This window comes from Pseudochaenichthys georgianus, unplaced genomic scaffold (assembly GCF_902827115.2).
Source record: "Pseudochaenichthys georgianus unplaced genomic scaffold, fPseGeo1.2 scaffold_408_arrow_ctg1, whole genome shotgun sequence".
Taxonomy (NCBI): Eukaryota; Metazoa; Chordata; class Actinopteri; order Perciformes; family Channichthyidae; genus Pseudochaenichthys; species Pseudochaenichthys georgianus.
The window spans coordinates 72,873-94,373 of record NW_027262973.1 but is presented as its reverse complement, the minus strand read 5'-3'; the positions used below and the strand labels follow the sequence as shown (position 1 = coordinate 94,373).

General features: G+C 41.3%; 1 protein-coding gene across 1 annotated transcript in view; it reads left to right on the top strand.

Moving 5' to 3' along the window:
• LOC117442300 (transmembrane protein 131-like) overlaps positions 1-21,501 on the top strand; it is a 116,289-nt gene that overhangs the window by 22,197 nt on the left and 72,591 nt on the right. Inside the window, 10 exon segments of the mRNA XM_071202394.1 lie at positions 6,549-6,669; positions 11,652-11,768; positions 13,320-13,442; positions 14,448-14,528; positions 15,677-15,827; positions 16,849-16,905; positions 17,166-17,227; positions 17,310-17,418; positions 19,833-19,941; positions 20,026-20,179. Of these exon segments, the coding sequence (XP_071058495.1) occupies positions 6,549-6,669; positions 11,652-11,768; positions 13,320-13,442; positions 14,448-14,528; positions 15,677-15,827; positions 16,849-16,905; positions 17,166-17,227; positions 17,310-17,418; positions 19,833-19,941; positions 20,026-20,179 (1,084 nt within the window).

Here is a 21,501-nt window from a genome sequence, read left to right as displayed (position 1 = left end):
GCAGGAGAGGACTCTTTAAAGTAGAGACACTACATACTGATATACACCTGAACATCAGCAGGAGAGGACTCTTTAAAGTAGAGGACACTACATACTGATATACACCTGAACATCAGCAGGAGAGGACTCTTTAAAGTAGAGACACTAGATAATGATATACACCTGAACATCAGCAGGAGAGGACTCTTTAAAGTAGAGACACTACATACTGATATACACCTGAACATCAGCAGGAGAGGACTCTTTAAAGTAGAGACACTAAATACTGATATACACCTGAACACCAGCAGGAGAGGACTCTTTAAAGTAGAGACACTACATACTGATATACACCTGAACATCAGCAGGAGAGGACTCTTTAAAGTAGAGACACTACATACTTGATATACACCTGAACATCAGCAGAAGAGGACTCTTTAAAGTAGAGACAATACATACTGATATACACCTGAACATCAGCAGGAGAGGACTCTTTAAAGTAGAGACACTACACACTGATATACACCTGAACATCAGCAGGAGAGGACTCTTTAAAGTAGAGACACGTACATACTGATATACACCTGAACATCAGCAGAAGAGGACTCTTTAAAGTAGAGACAATACATACTGATATACACCTGAACATCAGCAGGAGAGGACTCTTTAAAGTAGAGACACTACACACTGATATACACCTGAACATCAGCAGGAGAGGACTCTTTAAAGTAGAGACACTACATACTGATATACACCTGAACATCAGCAGGAGAGGACTCTTTAAAGTAGAGACACTACATACTGATATACACCTGAACATCAGCAGGAGAGGACTCTTTAAAGTAGAGACACTAGATAATGATATACACCTGAACATCAGCAGGAGAGGACTCTTTAAAGTAGAGACACTACATACTGATATACACCTGAACATCAGCAGGAGAGGACTCTTTAAAGTAGAGACACTACATACTGATATACACCTGAACATCAGCAGGAGAGGACTCTTTAAAGTAGAGACACTACATACTGATATACACCTGAACATCAGCAGGAGAGGACTCTTTAAAGTAGAGACACTACATACTGATATACACCTGAACATCAGCAAGTCTGTGTTTAAAAAGCCTGGAGTTTTTAATGCAGTTATGTCTGATTTCTCTACCCTCTGTTGCTTCTAACCCTTCAGTCATTTGAAAGTTATACTTTTAAAATGTGAGCAACGTTAACCCGGGTGCAAATGTTTCAGTAGCCTTCACCAAAGCCTCTTTACAAGCTCACAGTGAGACATGCAACAGCCCGAGCTACTTCCTCAATAAACAATCACCTTATCAGCTGCAAATGTTTTCAGGGCATGGAAATGAAACCTTGAGAAAGTCTCTCTCGAACACACTGGACAGGAGGGATGAATGCAATCAGCCTGAAGATAGAGGCTAAACATCTCCCAACGTGTTTTTGTCGGTATTTTAAAACCTTGACCCCATGTTCACATGTTTTTGTGTCCAAGTAGATAGCGGCAATACAATTTTAGAAAGTGGTCGAGTAGGGAGTGAGAGCAAACAAGGCTGCAGTTTAATCTTATCTGTAATTCTGCACGTCAATGTGCGTCCGCTAAAGATTTGTTTTTGCCACTAACAGGCTCAGATTGTCAATATACGATTACGGTATTATGAAATGGACTCTTCTTTACCTTTTCTGTCTCACCAAGTCTCGTTCTGAAACCTTGCGTCACTTTCACACTATTTGAAAATAGGCTACACTTCCTGTTAGAGCAAGTCTCTCCTGTTGTGGAATAATAATGATATTCGGAGTACGGCTCGGTTGGAATTGGGAGCGATGAAACCCTCTGTAATGGTCACTCACACATGCAGCATTACTCAGTGTTCTCATCTTTTAACCCATCCTAGTACTAGGAGCAGTGGGCAGCTATTGGACAGCGCCCGGGGAGCAATGGGAATGGGGGGGAGGGGGTTGTCCGGTGCTTTGCTCAAGGGCACCACGGCAGGGCAGGAGGTGAACTGGGACCTCTCCAAGTAGAAGTCCACACTCCATATTTTAGGTCTGGTCGGGGACTTGAACCGGCGACCCTACAGGTCATCATCAATACTCAATCAGACACTAAACCACAGGAAAGGTTAAACATTTGTTTACCCCTTTTTAAGATGATACGTCGGCCTTACTTGTAATGGAGGAACCAAACATGCCTCTTTACTCATTTTGTTTTAAGAGCCATAGAAGTTAAGTTTAAGGGTTAATCTACTTAACTCAAAGTATTAAAGAGGCCCTATTATACTTTTTGTTGTTGTTGTATCTTTCCTGTAGTGTGTTTTATAGGTTTTTGCGTATGTACATGGTCTGCAAAAAGCAAAAATCCAAAATGTCCCTACAAATATGAACCTGAAAATGACCCTACAAGGGCTCCGTTTAATCACAGGGGCCATTCAGTAGCTTTTATTCTCAAGCCATGGTAACTTTGTCGTTGCGTAAGTTTGCATTTGCAACCAGGAAGTATCATCAAAACGACTGGAGTTACAAGTCCCTACGAGTAGATGTTCATGCGAAATGCTGCCTGGAATGTAGGAAATAGTTTATAAAGCATCTGGATGTTGTAAGCCAGAAAAGAAAAGTACAGTTAATGTTGTACACATGCAGAACAACTTGTACGGTCCTTAACACTGAATTAATAAACTAGGGTTGGTGACTCAGAGGAATTTAAGGTGCATCATTTATCACAATGTGTGTTTGTTGTTTTAAGAGAAATACTCTGTAAAGGAATTTGAACAAAACCTCAAACCTGTTTCCTATCTCTCTTTTGGATTAGAGAATATTTTTGACTTTATTAGAGTTAAATTCCTCAGGGAAAGAACATGTTGTCACCTTTTTAGTTTCGGTACCGTCATCCTCCGTTGAAATCTAAGGTCCCGTCTACACGGAGACGAAAATGAACCGAAATCAAAAAAGTCTTCCGTCCACACGGAACCGGCTCAAGAAACGTGTCCGTCAACTAGGGATGGGAATTTGAAAGCAAATGTATATTTGAATATTCGACCCCCAAAAAAACGGTTAACCGAAATGTACATAGTACATAATTTTTATAGGATAAATGTTGACAAAAAAAAAACAAGTCAAATTTGTTGAACTGGTGATCACAGTTTGAACAGTTGACAGCTATAGGCCTACAGCTTTCATGCTTAAAGGTGACATGTCATGCTTTTCCGGTTATTGCCCGTCCCCTTGTTGTTATGAAGGTTTTTATGCATGTAAACGGTCTGCAGAGTCAAAACCCTCAAAGTGCACCCTGTAGGGAGTAAAACTCTAACACAGAAAATACCTCCCCAAAACGCCTCGTTGGAGACACGTCACTGTCCATTTGATTCTTCCGGGGACATCATGATGTCATGTCGTCCCCGGAACGAAATGGACCAATCCGTGGAGCCGTTACGTTACGTCCGCGGAGCCGTTACGTTAAGCCCCCGCTGATTGGTCCAAATTGACCAATCCACGGACTTCCTCACACACTCAGTGCAGGCAGCTCTGCTGATCTCTCCTCCCTGGCTGCAGGCTGATGACAGACAGTTGGGATCTCTCTGCAGACCCATTCTCACAGCGTTCATCAACCTTTTCTTACTCAGTATCAAGCCACACTTATTGTTTTTACTTCGGCTGTGACTTTGTGTGTGCTCAGGGTGAGTTTGGCTGTGTATCGCTAAACAAGGAAATCACACCTCCACGGAGCTCAGCGCGATTCACAACGTCGGGTCAGGGTAACGTAACCCGTGACAACAGAGATCAACAACCTGTAACAGGGCCTATGCACAGAATGCAGCTATTCAATACTCATTCTTCTTTAAGAATATGAGCATGTCTACTCAGGGGAGAGGCGGGTGCGGAGACGATTCACAATCAGGCCAGCTGTAGAAAAGACCCTCTCAGCTGGAATTTGGGCATAAGATGAGGTTTGAGTCTGCGTGATCTGCGTGTAGGGAGGGGCAACAGCCATATCATTAGCTAGAACTAGCTAGATCTGATGGATTTGGACATAAACGCGAGTGAAGTCTAACCGGACGCGAGAGAGAAATCAGCTGCAGTTCTGCCCGCTGTGAGGGACCGGTGAGCGGAACAAAACACACCTTTAGACCTAACACATTTAGCTATGGCACTGTCGTATACATTGAATTAATCCATTTGATCATATGTAATCAACTTAGGCACCCCTTCCATTTTTTTGAATATTCGATTAATCGTTCCCATCCTTACCGTCCATACGAAACCGCTGGAGACGCTGTAGTACATATGCCGGGCCTGTAAGTGGCGCTGCAAAATACACCAAAAGCAGCGAATAAGACTCCTCGATCATGGTTGCCATGGTTGCCTGGTTGCCCTTCTGGTTATTCTCCGCGGTGGATTTAGCAACATGTAGTTCATGTAGTTCTCCATGTCCACTTGTTGCGGTAGAGGAGCTGTAGATTTTGCACTAACATCTGTAGCATGGTCAGTAGCGTCTGGAGCACGAACGCAACCCTGTGATCCGCCATTGTTGTTGGCGAAACACATCAGCAATGACGCGGGGGTGAGCAGGAGAGGTGGGGCTATGGCGTCATCAGGAAATGATCGTATAGGGTGTACACACGGAGCTGTTTGCCCCCCCAGAGCGTTTCGTCCGCAGATCTACCCACCTTGGGAGCCGTTATCCGTGTTTCCGTGTTGGCCTCGTGTGGACGAACCGTCTATACCAGTGGTTTTCAAACTGTGGGTTTGACCCCTGGTGGGTCGCGGAGGTACTGCAGGGGGGTTTCAGGAAGATTTTTTTATTTTATTATTTTCTCCTTTTAGCTTTGTGAAGCACCTTGAGATGATGTTGTTTTTAAAGTGCACCTATATAAATCAAATGTATTGTTATTATTATTCAACTGTAAACAAACACTGCTCGAAAATATCTCATTGGTCAGAGAGCTGTGGGCATAATGCTGCCTTTTGCAACATCCTACTTGTGTGAGATAGGCTTTTTCTGCTGTTGCTGCCATCAAAACGAAATACAGATCAAAGCTGAACATTGAGAATGAACTGAGAGGCAGTCTCAAAACAGCAGCCCCGCTTTGAGAAGATCTGCGAGGGAAAGCAAGCACACACAAGTCTATATAAGCTATGGAATAGGAATGGTAAAGTGATGTGATCGTTTGCAACCTGCAGTAGAAATAGTAATTAATATATTTTCCTTAAAGAAATTTGAATTTAAAAATCTACTACTCAGGGAAGAAGGCCAACCAGTTTTAATTAGGCCAAATTAATTCACAGTATCTATTACAAGCACTTTAGTTCATGTGTAATCCATAATAAAATATAAAATTATAGTTGTATATTTATCTTATTATTATTAGCAGAGAAAATGTAATGTTTTTACAACAATATACAATTAATCCTACCAATATAGATGGGAACCGGGATGGGGGGGGTCCCGAAAATATTTCCAATACCCAAGGGGGTCCCGACTGAAAAAGTTTGGGAACCACTGGTCTATACCAGTGCTTCTCAAAGTGTGGTCCGTGAGCGCCCCCTAGTGGTCCGTGAGTATATTGGTAACATTTCACATTTGAAATTAATTAATCAATTTAAGTTTTCCGCACTCTCGCGGGAATATCTCCGCAATGGAGCGAGGTTAAGTTTCACTTTCGATTGCATGATATAGCCCAGCGCAACACCTTCATCACACATGTGGCCACTTGTTTGTACCATTTTCAGGCGATTTGTAATCTGTTCTAGAAAAACGATGTGTTTTTTGATATTTGTGGAGTTAAGTGGTCCTTGGTATGAAAACGTTTGGGAACCACTGGTCTATACGATAGAGAACTGTAGCGGATACAACCAGTTTCGTCTCCGCATGGACGGGGTATAATTAGCAATCATTAATGTTTACAAATGAAGTACAACACATCAGAAGTTGAGTCAAATCCACATAAAAAATTGGGAAGTTTGGTTCATTTCAGTGAAGCACTTCAGTGTACATATCAAAATATTTTATTTTATAAGTCATAGCTTTTGAAAAAGTGTCAAACGACAGCAAACTTATGTACTGACGAAAAACACAACATACTTAATTCATAATTGTTTTGATGCTGATAAATGTAAATTGTTCATTTATAAAAAGGCCTAATAAATGAACATATATTATATCCATCAGAAGTTCAGTTGAATCCACATGAATAGTTTGGTTTGTCAATTTTCAAAAGTGAATTTCATGTATTTTCTTAAGATGCCGAACAACATTTGATACATATTTTAGGTTCATTAATATTGTTTGAATGTTGATTTAATGTACATTTATAAGATCATAATTCCCTTAACTTTTATTGGCAAAGAGGTATATTTCTGTTTCACACCTCGAACCTGTTTCCTGTCTCTCTTGTGGTTTGAAAAAAAGCGTTTCACCAAAGTGACATTCCTCACAGACGGAACCTGTTGACCTGTTCAGTTTTGGCGTCGTCATCCATACCTGCTTTCTTTATTATCTTTCATGTACATATGTTGTTGTTTACCTGCTCTCACAAAGGTTTGTTTTCTCTGTTTTGCAGGCCCGTTGGAATGCCAAAAATGGAGAAAGTTTATTTACATAATCCTAGTGCAGAAGAAATTAGTTTGATATCGATATCAGCAACAACAGCACATTTTCACGCATCCTTTTTCCAGAATAGGGTAAGTACCTTTCACTCGGAAGTCATTTTGTTTACATTTTTCCACAACAAATCCTTCATCATCATTCTTCAGAACTTTGCTTCTGCCTATTGTAAACAAGATACTTATGTCAAAGTATTTCCTGTACTATGTGCTTACTTTCTTTTTGCTTTAAACTCGAGTAGAGCCCAGTAGTCGGGGACCTTCTTCAAGATCAGACGGCACACAAGTAAACAGCAGCATAGAGACTGAAAGTAATACTGCAGTGGGAAGTCCCAATGCACATCACACATTGAAACATGTGACCGCACCCTAGCAGATGAAAGGCAGACCATAAGGAGACCAAAACATGCAGTGAACAAGATGAAGTAAACAGAATCATAATGAAGTTATAGTTACTCAACCTTTAAACATGAATTCCTGTTCTTGGAAACATGATTTTTTTTTTTTTAATATACTTTATTAATCCCCGTGGGGAAATAGTTTCTCTGCATGTGACCGATCCTAGTGTTAGGAGCAGTGTGCTGCCATTATGTACGGCGCCCGGGGAGCAGTGTGGGGAACGGTGCCTTGCTCAGGGACACCTCGTAGCGCTTGGTCTTGCCGGGACTTGAACTGGTGACCTTCCAGTTGCCAAGCCAAGTCCCTATCACAACTTGCACTCAAGAACAAACTGATAATAATTAGGTGCACAAAGGTCGCTGTGACTTCACAAAACAAGTTGTCGACTTTTGCTTTAAAACTCTTACGCTAATTATGACAATTTATCCCAGATCTCTAAAAGCCTAGGTCCACATTTTAGTTTTTTCTGGCAGGAAATGTCAGCGTGACGACAATAAACTGACGACTAACACCACTCTTACCGCCGTTGTTAATAGACTGCTTTTGCACCTCTGATTTGCGTTATCTATTTGTTTGACATTGTTTTTTTACTATAAACAATAACTGGTGGAAGCTTGTCCTCATATCTGACAGTCAAGTTCACGTTCATGAAAACAAAACTGCTTTCGACCGCAAATATCAGAAGAAGAAAAAAGAATACAACCTTTGCCATATATAGTTCTTCTAAAAGTTAAAAGACAACAACTTGGGGAGATGATGCATCAGTTTTTTTGACATAATTAGCAAATATATCATGTTTCTAGAAATCATATAACATATTTTATTCGGCCTACAAACGGGCCAATTAACCGTCACGGCAAACGAGTGTGGAAAAAAGCCAAAGTAAAACCTTTGTAGGCTAACATAGAATAAAGAAATTATTGTTACAATAAAATCCATGGTAAGAAATAAGTAGCAGCATTATAAAGTAATTGAACATATACAAATAGTCAAAGAAGCAGCTGGTAATAACAATAATACACTGTAAAAAGTACACATTGCTCATATGACTCGAGTGTTATTACAGAGGAAGTGAAGCAGCAGCCAGTCGTAGTACAACATGTATATTTCACATGGCAGAGTTGTGTGAAGCTGCCTTTACAGGAAAGACCTGTTATGTCTCCTTTAGCACAGTTGCTCGCTGCAGACATGATTTGCTCTTTTAATTATCGTTGTGCCGAATGTAAGACTGTGATTATATACGTGTTTATGTTGTTTTCACAGCGTGTGCTCGAAGTGTGTAAGTGGTAACAGAGTCTAGTCTGTAGGGCATTTATGTGCATGTCAGGGTTAGTTTACAGAGACGTTCAGTAGGAAGGAATTCAGTGCGGTTTTTAAGATAACACCTGAAGCCTCTGCTCCTCTGTCACAAGATATGTCTGTACAAATACTACAAATCATACAAATACATCTCCAGAACCTTACATTTTAAGAGATGTATTGCTAACTTTATAAGGCATTCATAGTTTAGCTAGCTATTTGGTGTATAGCTTTATGTGAGTTTGTCTCTAGATCCAACCATTACTACTCCAACTTGGTCCTGCGAGGGTTTAAACTGCTGAAAATCCTTTTATGGTTATATTTTGAGCGGACTACAGCACGGTCACGTGACTTCACGTCACCACCGCTAAGCTAAAGGCGGCTAATGTTGGGCTATAAAGGAACTACAGCACGGTCGCATGACTTCACGTCACCACCGCTAAGCTAAAGACGGCTAATGCTGGGCTATAAAGGAACTACAGCACGTCACATGACTTCACGTCACCACCGCTAAGCTAAAGGTGGCTAATGTTGGGCTATAAAGGAACTACAGCACCGTCACATGACTTCACGTCACCACCGCTAAGCTAAAGGTGGCTAATGTTGGGCTATAAAGGAACTACAGCACCGTCACATGACTTCACGTCACCACCGCTAAGCTAAAGGTGGCTAATGTTGGGCTATAAAGGAACTACAGCTCGGTCACATGACTTCACGTCACCACCGCTAAGCTAAAGGTGGCTAATGTTGGGCTATAAAGGAACTACAGCACGGTCACATGACTTTACGTCACCACCGCTAAGCTAAAGGCGGCTAATGTTGGGCTATAAAGGAACTACAGCACGGTCACATGACTTCACGTCACCACCGCTAAGCTAAAGGTGGCTAATGTTCGGTGTGATGACGTTTAGCAATCTTTTTTTGCAAAGTGTTTTTGTTAGGAACCACCTTTTTTCCTTCTACATTTCCTGTGTGTATTAATTTTTGCCTACCCAAATCCCAGCCAAAAAAAGTATTCTACCTTTTAGCGAATAGTTGAATCTGTTAATTTAATTACAATTCAATTCTCCGCTTTAAAAGAACATGCATCGAAAGAAAGGCACGGGGCTTTTCGGTGTAATAATGCAAACACAAGATTATAATTTATAGAAAATAAACTAAAGATTGTTTCAAGTCGAGTTAAGAATAAAGCAGAGGTTTAAGTTGTTTCTGTTTTGTTCAACAATTTCCTTATGGAAAGCACAATTTCATCATATTTGTATTTGGAAAAAAATGCAGAGGAAGTCGTTTTTAAGTGTATATAAATGCAGGATATGCCCATGCCCTTGACATGTATTGTAAAAATGGCAAATACAACATATAGTTTCCTGACTGAGAAATAATGCAGATGTTCGAGTGAGTGTTTCCTATTATGCTTTATCTCTGTACTTCTGCAATTACACCACGTTAAAATGTTTTTTTTTTAAATCCCTTCGCCCTCCACTATCTGCATTTCTAAGACAATCTGAATGTTCTGCAGCGGTGGAGACGACACATCCAGTTCTGATCTGTTAGATTAACTTGCAACATCTAACACTACATGATGGCTCAGAGTAGATAAACCAACAAGAGGTTCTGCTTTTTTGCTGTTTCTGGGGAACGGATGAGTCAAAAAACCCACTAAAACCAGCCCACTTGCAACCACAGTCGTCACCAAATTGCTAGAGTTAGAGGGTAGCTGTAATGTTTCCACAGTTGCGGATCTTTAGGTCATTTCAGGTTGTGGAAAACAGTATTCCAGGTTAGTTGGCCAGCTGTTTACCCGTGTGGTCATGTCAAAAGTGTAGGGAATTCAAAATAATAATTAGGTGGAAACCTTTGCCTCCATTGTCACCAAAATATAAGGGTAAAATGCATACATGTAATTACGTTGATGTAAAAGCAGGGTATTGGCCTGAACTGGTTAATGTTATTATTATAGATATTCCCATGAAAGTTTAGGGACAACTTTTGAAGTTTATTTGGGGCGTTTTTCCTTTTCGCCATCTTAAAGGTCCCATGTCATGGCCATTTCTACTGATCATAATTCCATTGCTGAGGTCTACTAGAATATATTTATAGTGTGCAATTTTCCAAACTCACATTGGTTTCTCATAGCATCTCTGTGTAGTCTGTGTATTCACTCTCTGTCCTACACGGCTTGTTGGAGCTCCGCCCCCCCCCCCCTCCCTGTGAGCCCAGTGTGCTCCGATTGGTCGGGACGTTGCGAGGCTCACTGCTCAGTGAGCTGTCTTACTGGTGTGGTTTCCGGGTCGGCGATACAGCGAGACACAGGGCCGGCCCTCGGCATAGGCAGTATAGGCGAATGCTAAGGGCGCAACAACCCATAGGGGGCGCCGAAAAAAAAAAAAGTTAGAAATTAAAAAAATATATTTTTTTAAATTTCATAACACAATTTCCCGATTTTGGATCAATAAAGTACATCTTATTATCTTATACTAACAGAACTACGTATATATTGCGTACAGCGCCCATAAACTATGGCACACCCCCCCCAAATCAAGTTGAACTGCCCCAGTCCCAGTAAAAACCAGAGGTTTATGTGAAATTGTTCTTTTTTTGAAATAATGGTTTTAGTGTGCAATTATAGGTTTTAATTTTGTATTTGTGTTAATTTAAAATAAATCAAACTCCCAAAAAAACGTACATAGAGGCTCTGATAACCTCAGCTCAGTGAGGTAAAGGCACACCTTTATATGATCATTATAAAGGTATATATTTTTGCTGGGGGCGCCAGCAAAAATATTGCCTAGGGCGGCAAATTGGTCGGGGCCGGCCCTGGCGAGACACATCCTGAGCACACAAACACTCACAGCCGAAGTAAAAACAATAAGTGTGGCTTGATATTGGTTTATAACGCTGTGAGAATGGGTTAGCGGAGAGCATTCCTCCGCCATCCCAACTCGTCTATTACCAACCAGGGAGCTCTATGCAAGTCAATGGGACTCCCTGCTAGTTGAACATGTACGCTAAAGGTCCCGGTGTGTGAGGGGCTCCGCGGATTGGTCCATTTTGGTTCAGAAACAATGGAAAAAGAGAAATGTCCAACGAGGCGTTCTGGGGCAGCAGACAGGTCTTCTCTGTGTTAGAGCTTTACTCGCTACAGGGTGCACTTTGAGGGGTTGTGACTCTGCAGACCGTTTACAATCTTCATAACACACAAGGGGACGGATAATAACCAGAAAAGCATGACATGGGCCCTTTAATTTAAGTAAATAATAACTCTGATAAGCTGTATTTTGCCCCGTTTGTTTAAAGTGTTTGTTTTTTCTGCACAAAATGTTTCTCCTGTGCTGATTCTGTTGCGTCTGTTCCTCCTACAGATCATTCCACCAGGAGGGAACACGTCATTTGATGTCGTGTTTCTCGCTCGAGTAGTTGGGAATGTAGAAAACACTTTATTTATTAATACATCACATCATGGAGTGTTTACATACCAGGTAAAGACAGAAAAAAGCCTTTTATTGTTTGAATGATTTGTGCCAAAGGGAATGTATGACGGCGTGTAGATTAAAATATGTGGAGGGGAGAGGGAGAACATTATGAGATTAAAGCCTCAAATTAACAAGAAACTATTGAATATTCTCTTTGATTAAAGATTTTAGATGTACAGAAAAAGCTCATTTTATAAATTAAAACATGTATAAAGGAAAAAAAGAAGATATTAAATCATTTTTTGTTTATTTTTCATTAGTTTACCACTTTCATTTTAGTGATTGTGAGTCAAAATATAACCCCTCTCCTCCAGCACAATTATTTTTTCTTTCGTCCTAGAATGACCGATGCGAATATTCATATATGTCAGCTGTTTACTCGCATCATTCAAACAAGACGCGCTGACAAGGGGGCTACAACTACAACACAATGAACATATTTGACCGTGATTTAATTGTAATACACGTTTCAAAATGATGCCGAAGTAACAACACACTGATACCGGTTAGTAGAAACCATGAATTAATGCTTTGACGAGTCTGCAGACAGACGGCAGAGAAACACCTTTTAAAATGCGTGTTTTCTGAATGGAGATCGGCTAAGCTAATGCAGTATATGCTCCGACCGTCCACACTCACAACAACGGCCTACAGACATAAATAAAGCAGCGACTGTATTCTCCATGACACAGGCAGTCTGCGGTTTGGACTTGTTTCACTTCTGTCTAGTTTCTGATCAGATATGAGGAGCTGTGAGCTCTGAGGGCTAACGGCTAACGGCTGATGTTTTCTGGTTGAACGTCAGTGACGGCAGGCTGAGATCCTCACCACTGATTGGCTACCGCGAGATCGCGTCACGCTCGAGTTGAATAACTTGAACTCGAGTGTTTGTCGTGGCCCCTCCAATCAGAAGAACTTTTTGTATCTCAGCCTGTGGAGTGAGACGATGGAACGATGTGAATGTGGAGCTAAAGCGATGTCCAGACATTAACCAGTTCAAGAGGAAATACAGAGAAATTATTTTCTCGAGGGATGGGGAAGGTGTTAGAGTATGTGTATCTGTGTGAGTATGTAGGTGTGTATATGTATGTGTGCATATATGTATATCAGTGTGTGTGTGTATGTCAATCAACAGGTAAAGCAGATTAATAATACTAATATCAATAATGCATAAAAATGATAATTATTGCAGATTATAAATTATAAATAAATCATTTAGGGACAAGGGGGTGAGATTAAATAAATTATACTTCTTCTCACTCCTTTTCGAACACTAGATGTGGCACTGTTTATGTTGCTAATGCTGTTGTTGTTGTAAATGCAATGCAACATTTGTTTTGTAATTATTTATTTTACTTGTTCGAAATAAATGTATCAATCAATGAAATCGCGCCGCGGAATTCGCATCCACCGCTTCATGCTCGCTGTCGGAGTGACTTTGCGTCTGTCCGCGGCCCTGCCCTGACTTCACATCGCATCGCGTCCGGTGTGTGAACGCAGCGTTATACGCTCTGATAAACAAAGTGACTGATTGACTTCTCTCTCTCTGTCCTGAAGGTTTTCGGGGTTGGCATCCCGAACCCCTACAGACTGCGGCCCTTCATCGGGGCGCGCGTCCCAGTAAACAGCAGCTTCTCACCGCTGATAAACATCCACAACCCGTACAGTGAGCCACTGCAGGTGAGGCATTCGGGTCTCTCAGGGTTTTGCACCTTGTATTTATATTGCTCTGTAACAAATAGTTTAAGGGCTCATTAGTACCCCTGACATTCAAATTCTAAATCAACATTCAAATACTTTAACGACTTGTTGGCATGTCTGTGTTTTTAGGGTGGTATTTGTACACAGTTGCAGATAAAACAATTCCCAATTAGTATTATACGTATTTAATAAGGTATACTTTGGTGTTTAGACTCTTTAAAGCGGGGGTGTCGAACTCAATTTCATCACGGGCCACATCAGCATTATGGTTGCACTCAAAGGGCCGGTTGTAACTTTAAGACTATATAAAAAATACATACATAAATATTTAATATATATAAAATAATGTATTATATTACCCTATCGGATAGGATAATTAACTACGCCTGAAAGCAGAAGTCTAAGGAAAATCATTGCAAGTCTCTTCAGTGAGAATGTCACAAAATGATTTAAAAAGAAAAGCCGAAAAGAAAGAAGTGACATTTTGAAAAAAAGTAGAATTTAAAAAAAATAAGTCAAATTCTGAGAAAAAAGTCAAATTTGAGATGCATTGTGGGACATGTAGTTTATGGGCAACGTGCTTCTGTAAAGTAGCATGTAACCGTATAATAAACATATTATATTCTTTGCAAGCTCTTGTGGGGCCACAGAAAATGAATTCGCGGGCCGGATTTGGCCCCCGGGCCTTGAGTTTGACACCCCTGCTTTAAAGCATTTTCACTGCTCTCAAAGTTTTGCTGCATACGAAAAGAAACATTGAAAGAAATTGGTTCAATAAATAACTAATTAAATCGGATGAATCACTAAAAATGTACATTTATTTTTCACTTAAATAAAATTAAAACAGACTTAATTTGAAAACCTCAAATGCACAAACAATTATACAAATATATTCCATACAGCCATATAGTGATATTTGGAACAGCTGACTTTTGTGGATTTATTATATTTGAATGTGTTTTGTTCCTGTCCGCGTTTCTCCAGGTTGTTGAGATGTACTCCAGCGGGGGGGATCTGCATCTCGAGCTTCCTACGGGTCAACAAGGAGGCACTGGAAAATTATGGGTTAGCCTCTCCGCCATGTTTTAGCTTGATTTACAGTCGATTTTAAAGGTCACCTCTTCTCCATGTCTCTTCTACATCAACATGTGTCCCCTCTTCCTCATGTCTCTTCTACATCAACATGTGTCCCCTCTTCTCCATGTCTCTTCTACATCAACATGTGTCACCTCTTCTTCCATGTCCTCTTCTTACATCACATGTGTCCCCCTCTTCTTCCATGTCTCTTCTACATCAACATGTGTCCCCTCTACTTCATGTCTCTTCTACATCAAGCATGTGTCCCCTCTTCCTTCCATGTCTCTTCTACATCAACATGTGTCCCCTCTTACTTCCATGTCTCTTCTACATCAAACATGTGGTCCCCTCTTCTCCATGTCTCTTCTACATCACCATGTGTCCCCTCTTCTCATGTCTTTCTACATCAACATGTGTCACCTCTTCTTCACGTCTACATCAACACGTGTCCCCTCTTCTTCATGTCTCTTCTACATCAACATGTGTCCCATCTTCTTCCTATTCTTCCATCCTTCTACATTCAACATGTTGTCCCCTCTTCCTTCATGTCCTCTTCTACATCAACATGTGTCCCCTCCTTCTCATGTCTCTTCTACATCAACATGTGTACCCTCTTCTTCATGTCTCTTCTTTCATCAACATGTGTCCCCCTCTTCCTCATGTCTCTTCTACATCAACATGTGTCCCCTCTTCTCCATGTCTCTTCTACATCAACATGTGTCCCCTCTTCTCCATGTCTATTCTACATCAACATGAGTCCCATCTTCTTCATGTCTCTTCTACATCAACACGTGTCCCCTCTTCTTCATGTCTCTTATACATCAACATGTCCCCTCTTCCTCATGTCTCTTCTTCATCAACATGTGTCCTCTCTTCCTCATGTCTCTTCTTCATCAACATGTGTCCCCTCTTCTTCATGTCTCTTCTACATCAACATGTGTGTTGGAAACAGGGCTGAAACAGAGGGGATTATGGGTAATGCTGCAGTTATCTGTTTGGTGTTTCAGCCAATCAGAGACAGGTTCTGGATACATCTGATAACTATAATATATTGATGAAGAACAGTGTGATAGGACACCTTTAATGTTAACCATGATGTCAGACAGTTACTCACACTCCCCTCCTTGTCCCTGCAGGAGATTCCTCCCTTTGAGACGAAGGGGGTGATGAGAGCCAGCTTCTCGTCGAGAGACGTCGACAACCACACGGCTTTCATCAGAATAAAAACCAACGCCCCCAACGAGGACCAGTTCATCATCCTGCCTGTGGAGGTGGAGGTCACATCAGGTAGGGTGTTCATCACCGATTGTGGCTGGAAACTATTAATATCGTGGTATGAGAACAGATTTCTGATATTGCTTTGATTGACAGCTGTCTTTTTCTGGTTTTATAGGCAGCGTTAGAGTAAAGAAAAGTCATGTTCTGTACTTACTAAAGCTGTTGCCTTTAACTGCTTCGTCATTCAATTCAAATGGCCAACGATTATATTGTATTCATTTTTGGAGAGCCGCAGTGACGCGTCCTGAAACCCGGAAGTAAACTCCCTCCGGTTCCTTCAACAAAAACGCAATGCAAAGTTTCTCCGTAGGATTTAGGAAAATATCTGAACTAAGGTCTGTGGTTTGAGACACATCGAAGAGACGGATCACGTTTTGTTCAGCCGGATAATCTCCACACGTCTACCCTGCTTTTATCATTTTCTAATCATAAATCTAGTCGCCAGAAGCTAAATGCTAACGTTATGCTATCAACGAGCTACAGCAGGGTCGCTGCTTCAACGCCACGCCGACTTCAGATCCAGATTCAAACACAGACTCTAGATGGAACGAGTTGAAGCGTCAGTTTGAACACTTTGCAGGAGGCAGGGACTTGCTTTCAAGCAGAACAGAAACTAACTTAGAGGAGTGTTTACGTGTTCGGCGTAATGACGTACAACGGCCTTCACGACTTCTGTAGTCCTATTCAGCCACAGACACGTCAACTCTTCAGAAATCACCAGAACGTGATCCGTCTCTTCAATGCGTCTCAACCTCAGACCTTCAGATATTTTCCAAAACCCTACGGAGAGATTGCTTTTTGGCGAAGGAACCGGAAGTGGTCAAATGCGAACTTACTTCCGGGTTTTAGGGACGCGTCGCTGCGGCACTCTTAATTCCCACCATAATATCAAAAATTGAGTTTTACTTTAATATTCTTGATGATAGTGTTTTTATGGCCCTTGTCACCGAAAGTACATTTATTGTAAAACTCAGTGTCCTTTTTGTGTCAGGAACACATTTTCCTTATGATTTTGGTACTTCTTTTGCAGCCCCTGGTATATACTCCTCCACAGAAATGCTTGACTTTGGTACGCTGCGGTCACAAGGTATGAAGTCTTGAAAAACCGATCATATTGCCGATTAATCTTTTATTTAAACAAGCCCTTAAAAGCCCTTCGTGTAACTGCTTTCTGTTCTATGGTTTGTTTTTTCTGTTAGTCATTTTATTGCATCTTGCATGTGCTTTTTATTTTAGTTTCTGTCCGTTTATATGTACGCTTGTACTTGGAAAAGGGCTATACAAATCAAATGTATTAATTTAATATGTTTCGTTGCATCTTTGCTCACTTCTTCGTTCTCGTTACAGATCGTCCAAAACTGCTGAATTTACACCTTTTAAATTCAGGAACAAAAGACGTTCCGATCACGGTAGGTATCCCTTTGTATGATAATCTAAAATCCTGTCTTCTTAACTCTCCGGTAACTTTGTCCTCCTTTCTTTACGCTTCAGAGTGTTCGGACGACGCCATCAAACGAAGCGGTGACGGTAGAGTTCAAAGCGGTCACCCTGAAGGCTGGAGAGAGCAGATATACCAAAGTTGCTAGTATTAGTTTTGACGGTAAGAATATATGCGACCCGCTCTAGAGAAATCAGTCGGAAGTCGCTCATTTAAAAAATAAACGTGGATTTGCGTAAAAGAATAGTTTTTCGGGGTTCTTGGCTTTCGGAATATGAAACTTTTATTTCCAAAATCACTCGATGAATATATTTTTGAAGCTTGTGAAGGGACGAAGACAGCTCTCACTCGCACTCTGCTGTTCCGCAGCGCCGTCCCCCCTCCCTCCCGCTGACATTATGAATGTAAGCGTAGAGTAATCATAGATAACACGACAGGGTCCGTTCCAGTTTGTTTTCATCTGATTTAAATTAAACAAAGTCTTGGCTTTCAGAATATTAAACTTGTTTCGGCAAATTCAGATGATAAATACAGCTTTGAAGCTTCGGCATAATTACAAGCGGAGAACGGAGTAACTTCACGTCACAGCAGGCAGAACAACAGCCGCTGTTTCTCGTGAGGGTTTTTCCCCGGGAGACAAACACAATACACACAAATGCAAAATTACACACACACACACACACACACACACACACACACACACACACTCGCGAGCTTCCCCCAGACCAGCAATCAAAACGAAAATATCTTCCCTCCGTACTCCTTTGATAATTTGCTAATAACCAATCAGATCGATGGATTCCAGAGAAGAGAAAACTTTGAAGGCCTTTTCTCAAAATGATGACTCGGTGACGGTCATTATATAATATGACTTATTACATGGCTTCGTTGAATACTCGATTCTGATTGGTCAATTCAGAACACGTTGTTAATCCAGAACAGACAGACCGCTGTCAAGCACTTATTGACCGCTGTTAAGGACGCTCACATCTGCACAAAGAAGTCCGTTCGATTCAACTGTATACAGTTTGGCTTTTCTAACTGACGAGACGAGAGCGACAAGAAAACAGCGGAGAAGTAACGGGGCAGAAACCCTCCTTTTTACGCAGCGGTCCAGACATAGACATCAAACGGCGACACATATTCAGTTGCCAGTTCCTTTGGCATTAGGGCAGGGATATCTAGATACTTCCCAAGGTTTGACATCATGAAGTGTGCTACTTTTAAAGCAAGCGGGGATGTTTTCAAATCTGTAATCAAAAAGCTCCTCAAAAACGCTATCGAAGCAGTTCCTGCCGTTGCTACGTTAGTTCAAACAGTAACAACGGACTACTTTTCTTAGCGGATGCATGTACATTTAAATCAATACAACTATTTTTCTAAATCCATAAAAGCATTTCAATTAATATTGGGAGTCATATCGTTACTTTGTTGATAATGTGCAGCGACTTGTTCCTTATGGGGAAAAGAACACCTTCATGCCGATCTACGACCGCGTCGCTGCACATTATCCCTCACATATTTCGCTTAATATTTGGAGTACAACACTAACCCTGATATCATTAGAAAGCTAGGAGTCTCCTCTTTCCAGCAGTGTATCCAACTCAAAAGTGTCTTCTGGTCAATGCGACTGATTTCGATGGAGCAGGTCACATATATGTTTAATACTTCTGTTGTTGAGGTTTTTTTTAAAGAATTTGAATTGCAAACAGCTGAGCTCGGACACACAATCAGTGGAAAGTAAAAGCATTCTGCAGTATGAGAAAAATAAAGCACTTTCTGAACATCAAAGCATGGAAACATTCACGGGAGAGAAACTGAGCAGAATAGGCCTCCCGTGACCCGTTTCAAGTTAAAATTATATAATCACTACACTCTGTATCGGAACAAGGCTTCATGATATCCTCCACAACAGCTATATAAACACTACAAAACTGATTTTGACAATTTTAGCCAAGTCTGAAGGTCTCTAAAAAAAAAAGTGTATAATTTGGTGTTCGGGTCTGGGGAGACCAGCAGCATTGCCCAATCAAGATTCATCTTTGACTTTAGACACCCCCCCCCCCCCCCCCCCCCCCTTCATCAACTGTAACAATAATTTCCCGCAGCATGCACCTGGCTCACAGAGACGCGGAAACATAATTGTAACCACAATTAGAGATGCGTTCTTTTAGACCAGGGGTGTCAAACTCAAGTTATTACCCTATCCGATAATAATAATATTATTTTATATATATTAAATATTTATATATGTATTTTGATATATAGTCTTAAAGTTACAACCGGCCCTTTGAGTGCAGCCATAATGCTGATGTGGCCCGCGAAGAAATTGAGTTGGACACCCCTGTTTCAGACAGTGTTTTGCTTCAATTACCTTTTTAGGAATAAGTACATTTTTACTTAATTTTGTCTTTATATACTTTGGTGAAAACAACTTCCTGTAATACATCTGGACTGTTCATTAATAATGATCTAGAAATGTTTAAGATCAAAGAGTTGGAGAAGGACATGTCCTCACTTCCCCTCGAGAGGCCTTGTGCACTTATCTGCTGTGTCTTGTTCTTTTTTTCTCGCAGCCTCAAAAGCAAGACGATCATATCAGTTCTCTGGTAAGATAACTGTGAAGGCGAAAGAAAAAAGTTACTCCAAGCTTGAAATCCCGTACCAGGCAGAGGTTTTAGACGGGTGAGTTGTTACGGGGATAAATCCTGGAGTTAATGTTTGGAGGAAATAATGTTTTTATCTTAAAATGTTCCTTTCGTCTCGCAGATACCTGGGTTTCGACCACACGGCGACATTGTTCCACATCAGGGACAGCCCCGTGGACCCCGTGGATCGACCCATCTTCCTCACAAACGCCTTTGGCTTCGCGATCAGGATACACAACGTGTCTCTGCCCGACGAGGCCAAAACTATGTTTAATGTGAGCGTCACAGAAAAGATTTAAGAGGGTGCTTTGAAGGGGGGGTTGTACGAGGTAGCTCTTTATAGTCCGTCTACTCCCCACAGTGGATGAAATGTGTTGAAACCATGGATGTGTAATAAGAACTGGATACAGCGTGGGAGGCGGGGGCTCGTTCTTTCCTATGAGAGCTGCTCATTGGTGCTTGAGGACAAAATGGCCCAACTTTTGAGAGAGCGAAACATCACAGATTACCCAGCATGCCTAGCTGTCAGAGCAGAAGAACCCGTATGTGCGCTCACAGAGCATGCGCCCCTTAAGCCCCGCCCCCCGAGCTCCCACTCTCGGCTCACTAGAATGAATGGAGACGGCTTTTAGTGCATTTTACAACTTTAAGGACCGAATGATTTTAATAAGGGCTATAAGAGTGTTCATACTGGGTAGTTTATTTAGTTTAGTCTCCTTCCCAATGTTAGTCAATGGGGAAAAGTTGTTCTGACGTCACGGACTGATACGGAAATTGCAGGACGGCCGTTTGGACACAACGAATATTGGCACAGAGTCCGGCGCACTTCCTGGGGGCTTGGTAGAAACAGACAGGAGTAGCAGCAGGAAGCTTAGCTATTTACATCTGTGGGTTTTATTTAGACGCCTGCGCCCAAACATCGATAACCTCATCAAAATCGTAAGCTATATATATTCACAACATGTTTTTATCCAACCAAATATTCTGCTTAAATCCATACTTGTTGGTGGTTTGCCCTCGATGAACAAAACGTAACTCTACAAATGTTTCGAGGCACGCCCTGACTAATTATAATAATTTAATAAAGTTGACTAAATAATTAAAAAGTAATTACATAGCATTTAGCTGACGCTGTTATCCAAAGCAATTTACAATAAGTACATTCGACCAGGAAGACACAACCTTGAAGAAAACAGAATCATAAGTACATCAGGTTTCATAGAGCCAAACATTTCAAGTGCTACTCAACAGGCTATAGATAAGCCAGTCCTTTATTAGTATATAAGTGCTTTGTTAATAATTCTATCGCTCGAAGTGGAGTCGAAAGAGATGAGTTTTCAGTCTGCGCCGGAAGGTGTGTAAGCTTTCTGCTGTCCTGATGTCAATGGGAGCTCATTCCACCATCTTGGAGCCAGGATAGCAAACCCACGTGTTTCTGCTGATGGGAACTTGGGTCCCCCTCGCAGTGCGGGTGCAGCGAGTCGTTTGGCTGATGCAGAGCGGAGTGCACGTGCTGGGGTGTACGGTTTAACCATGTCCTGGATGTAGGAAGGGCCAGATCCATTCGCAGCATGGTACGCAAGCACCAGTGTCTTGA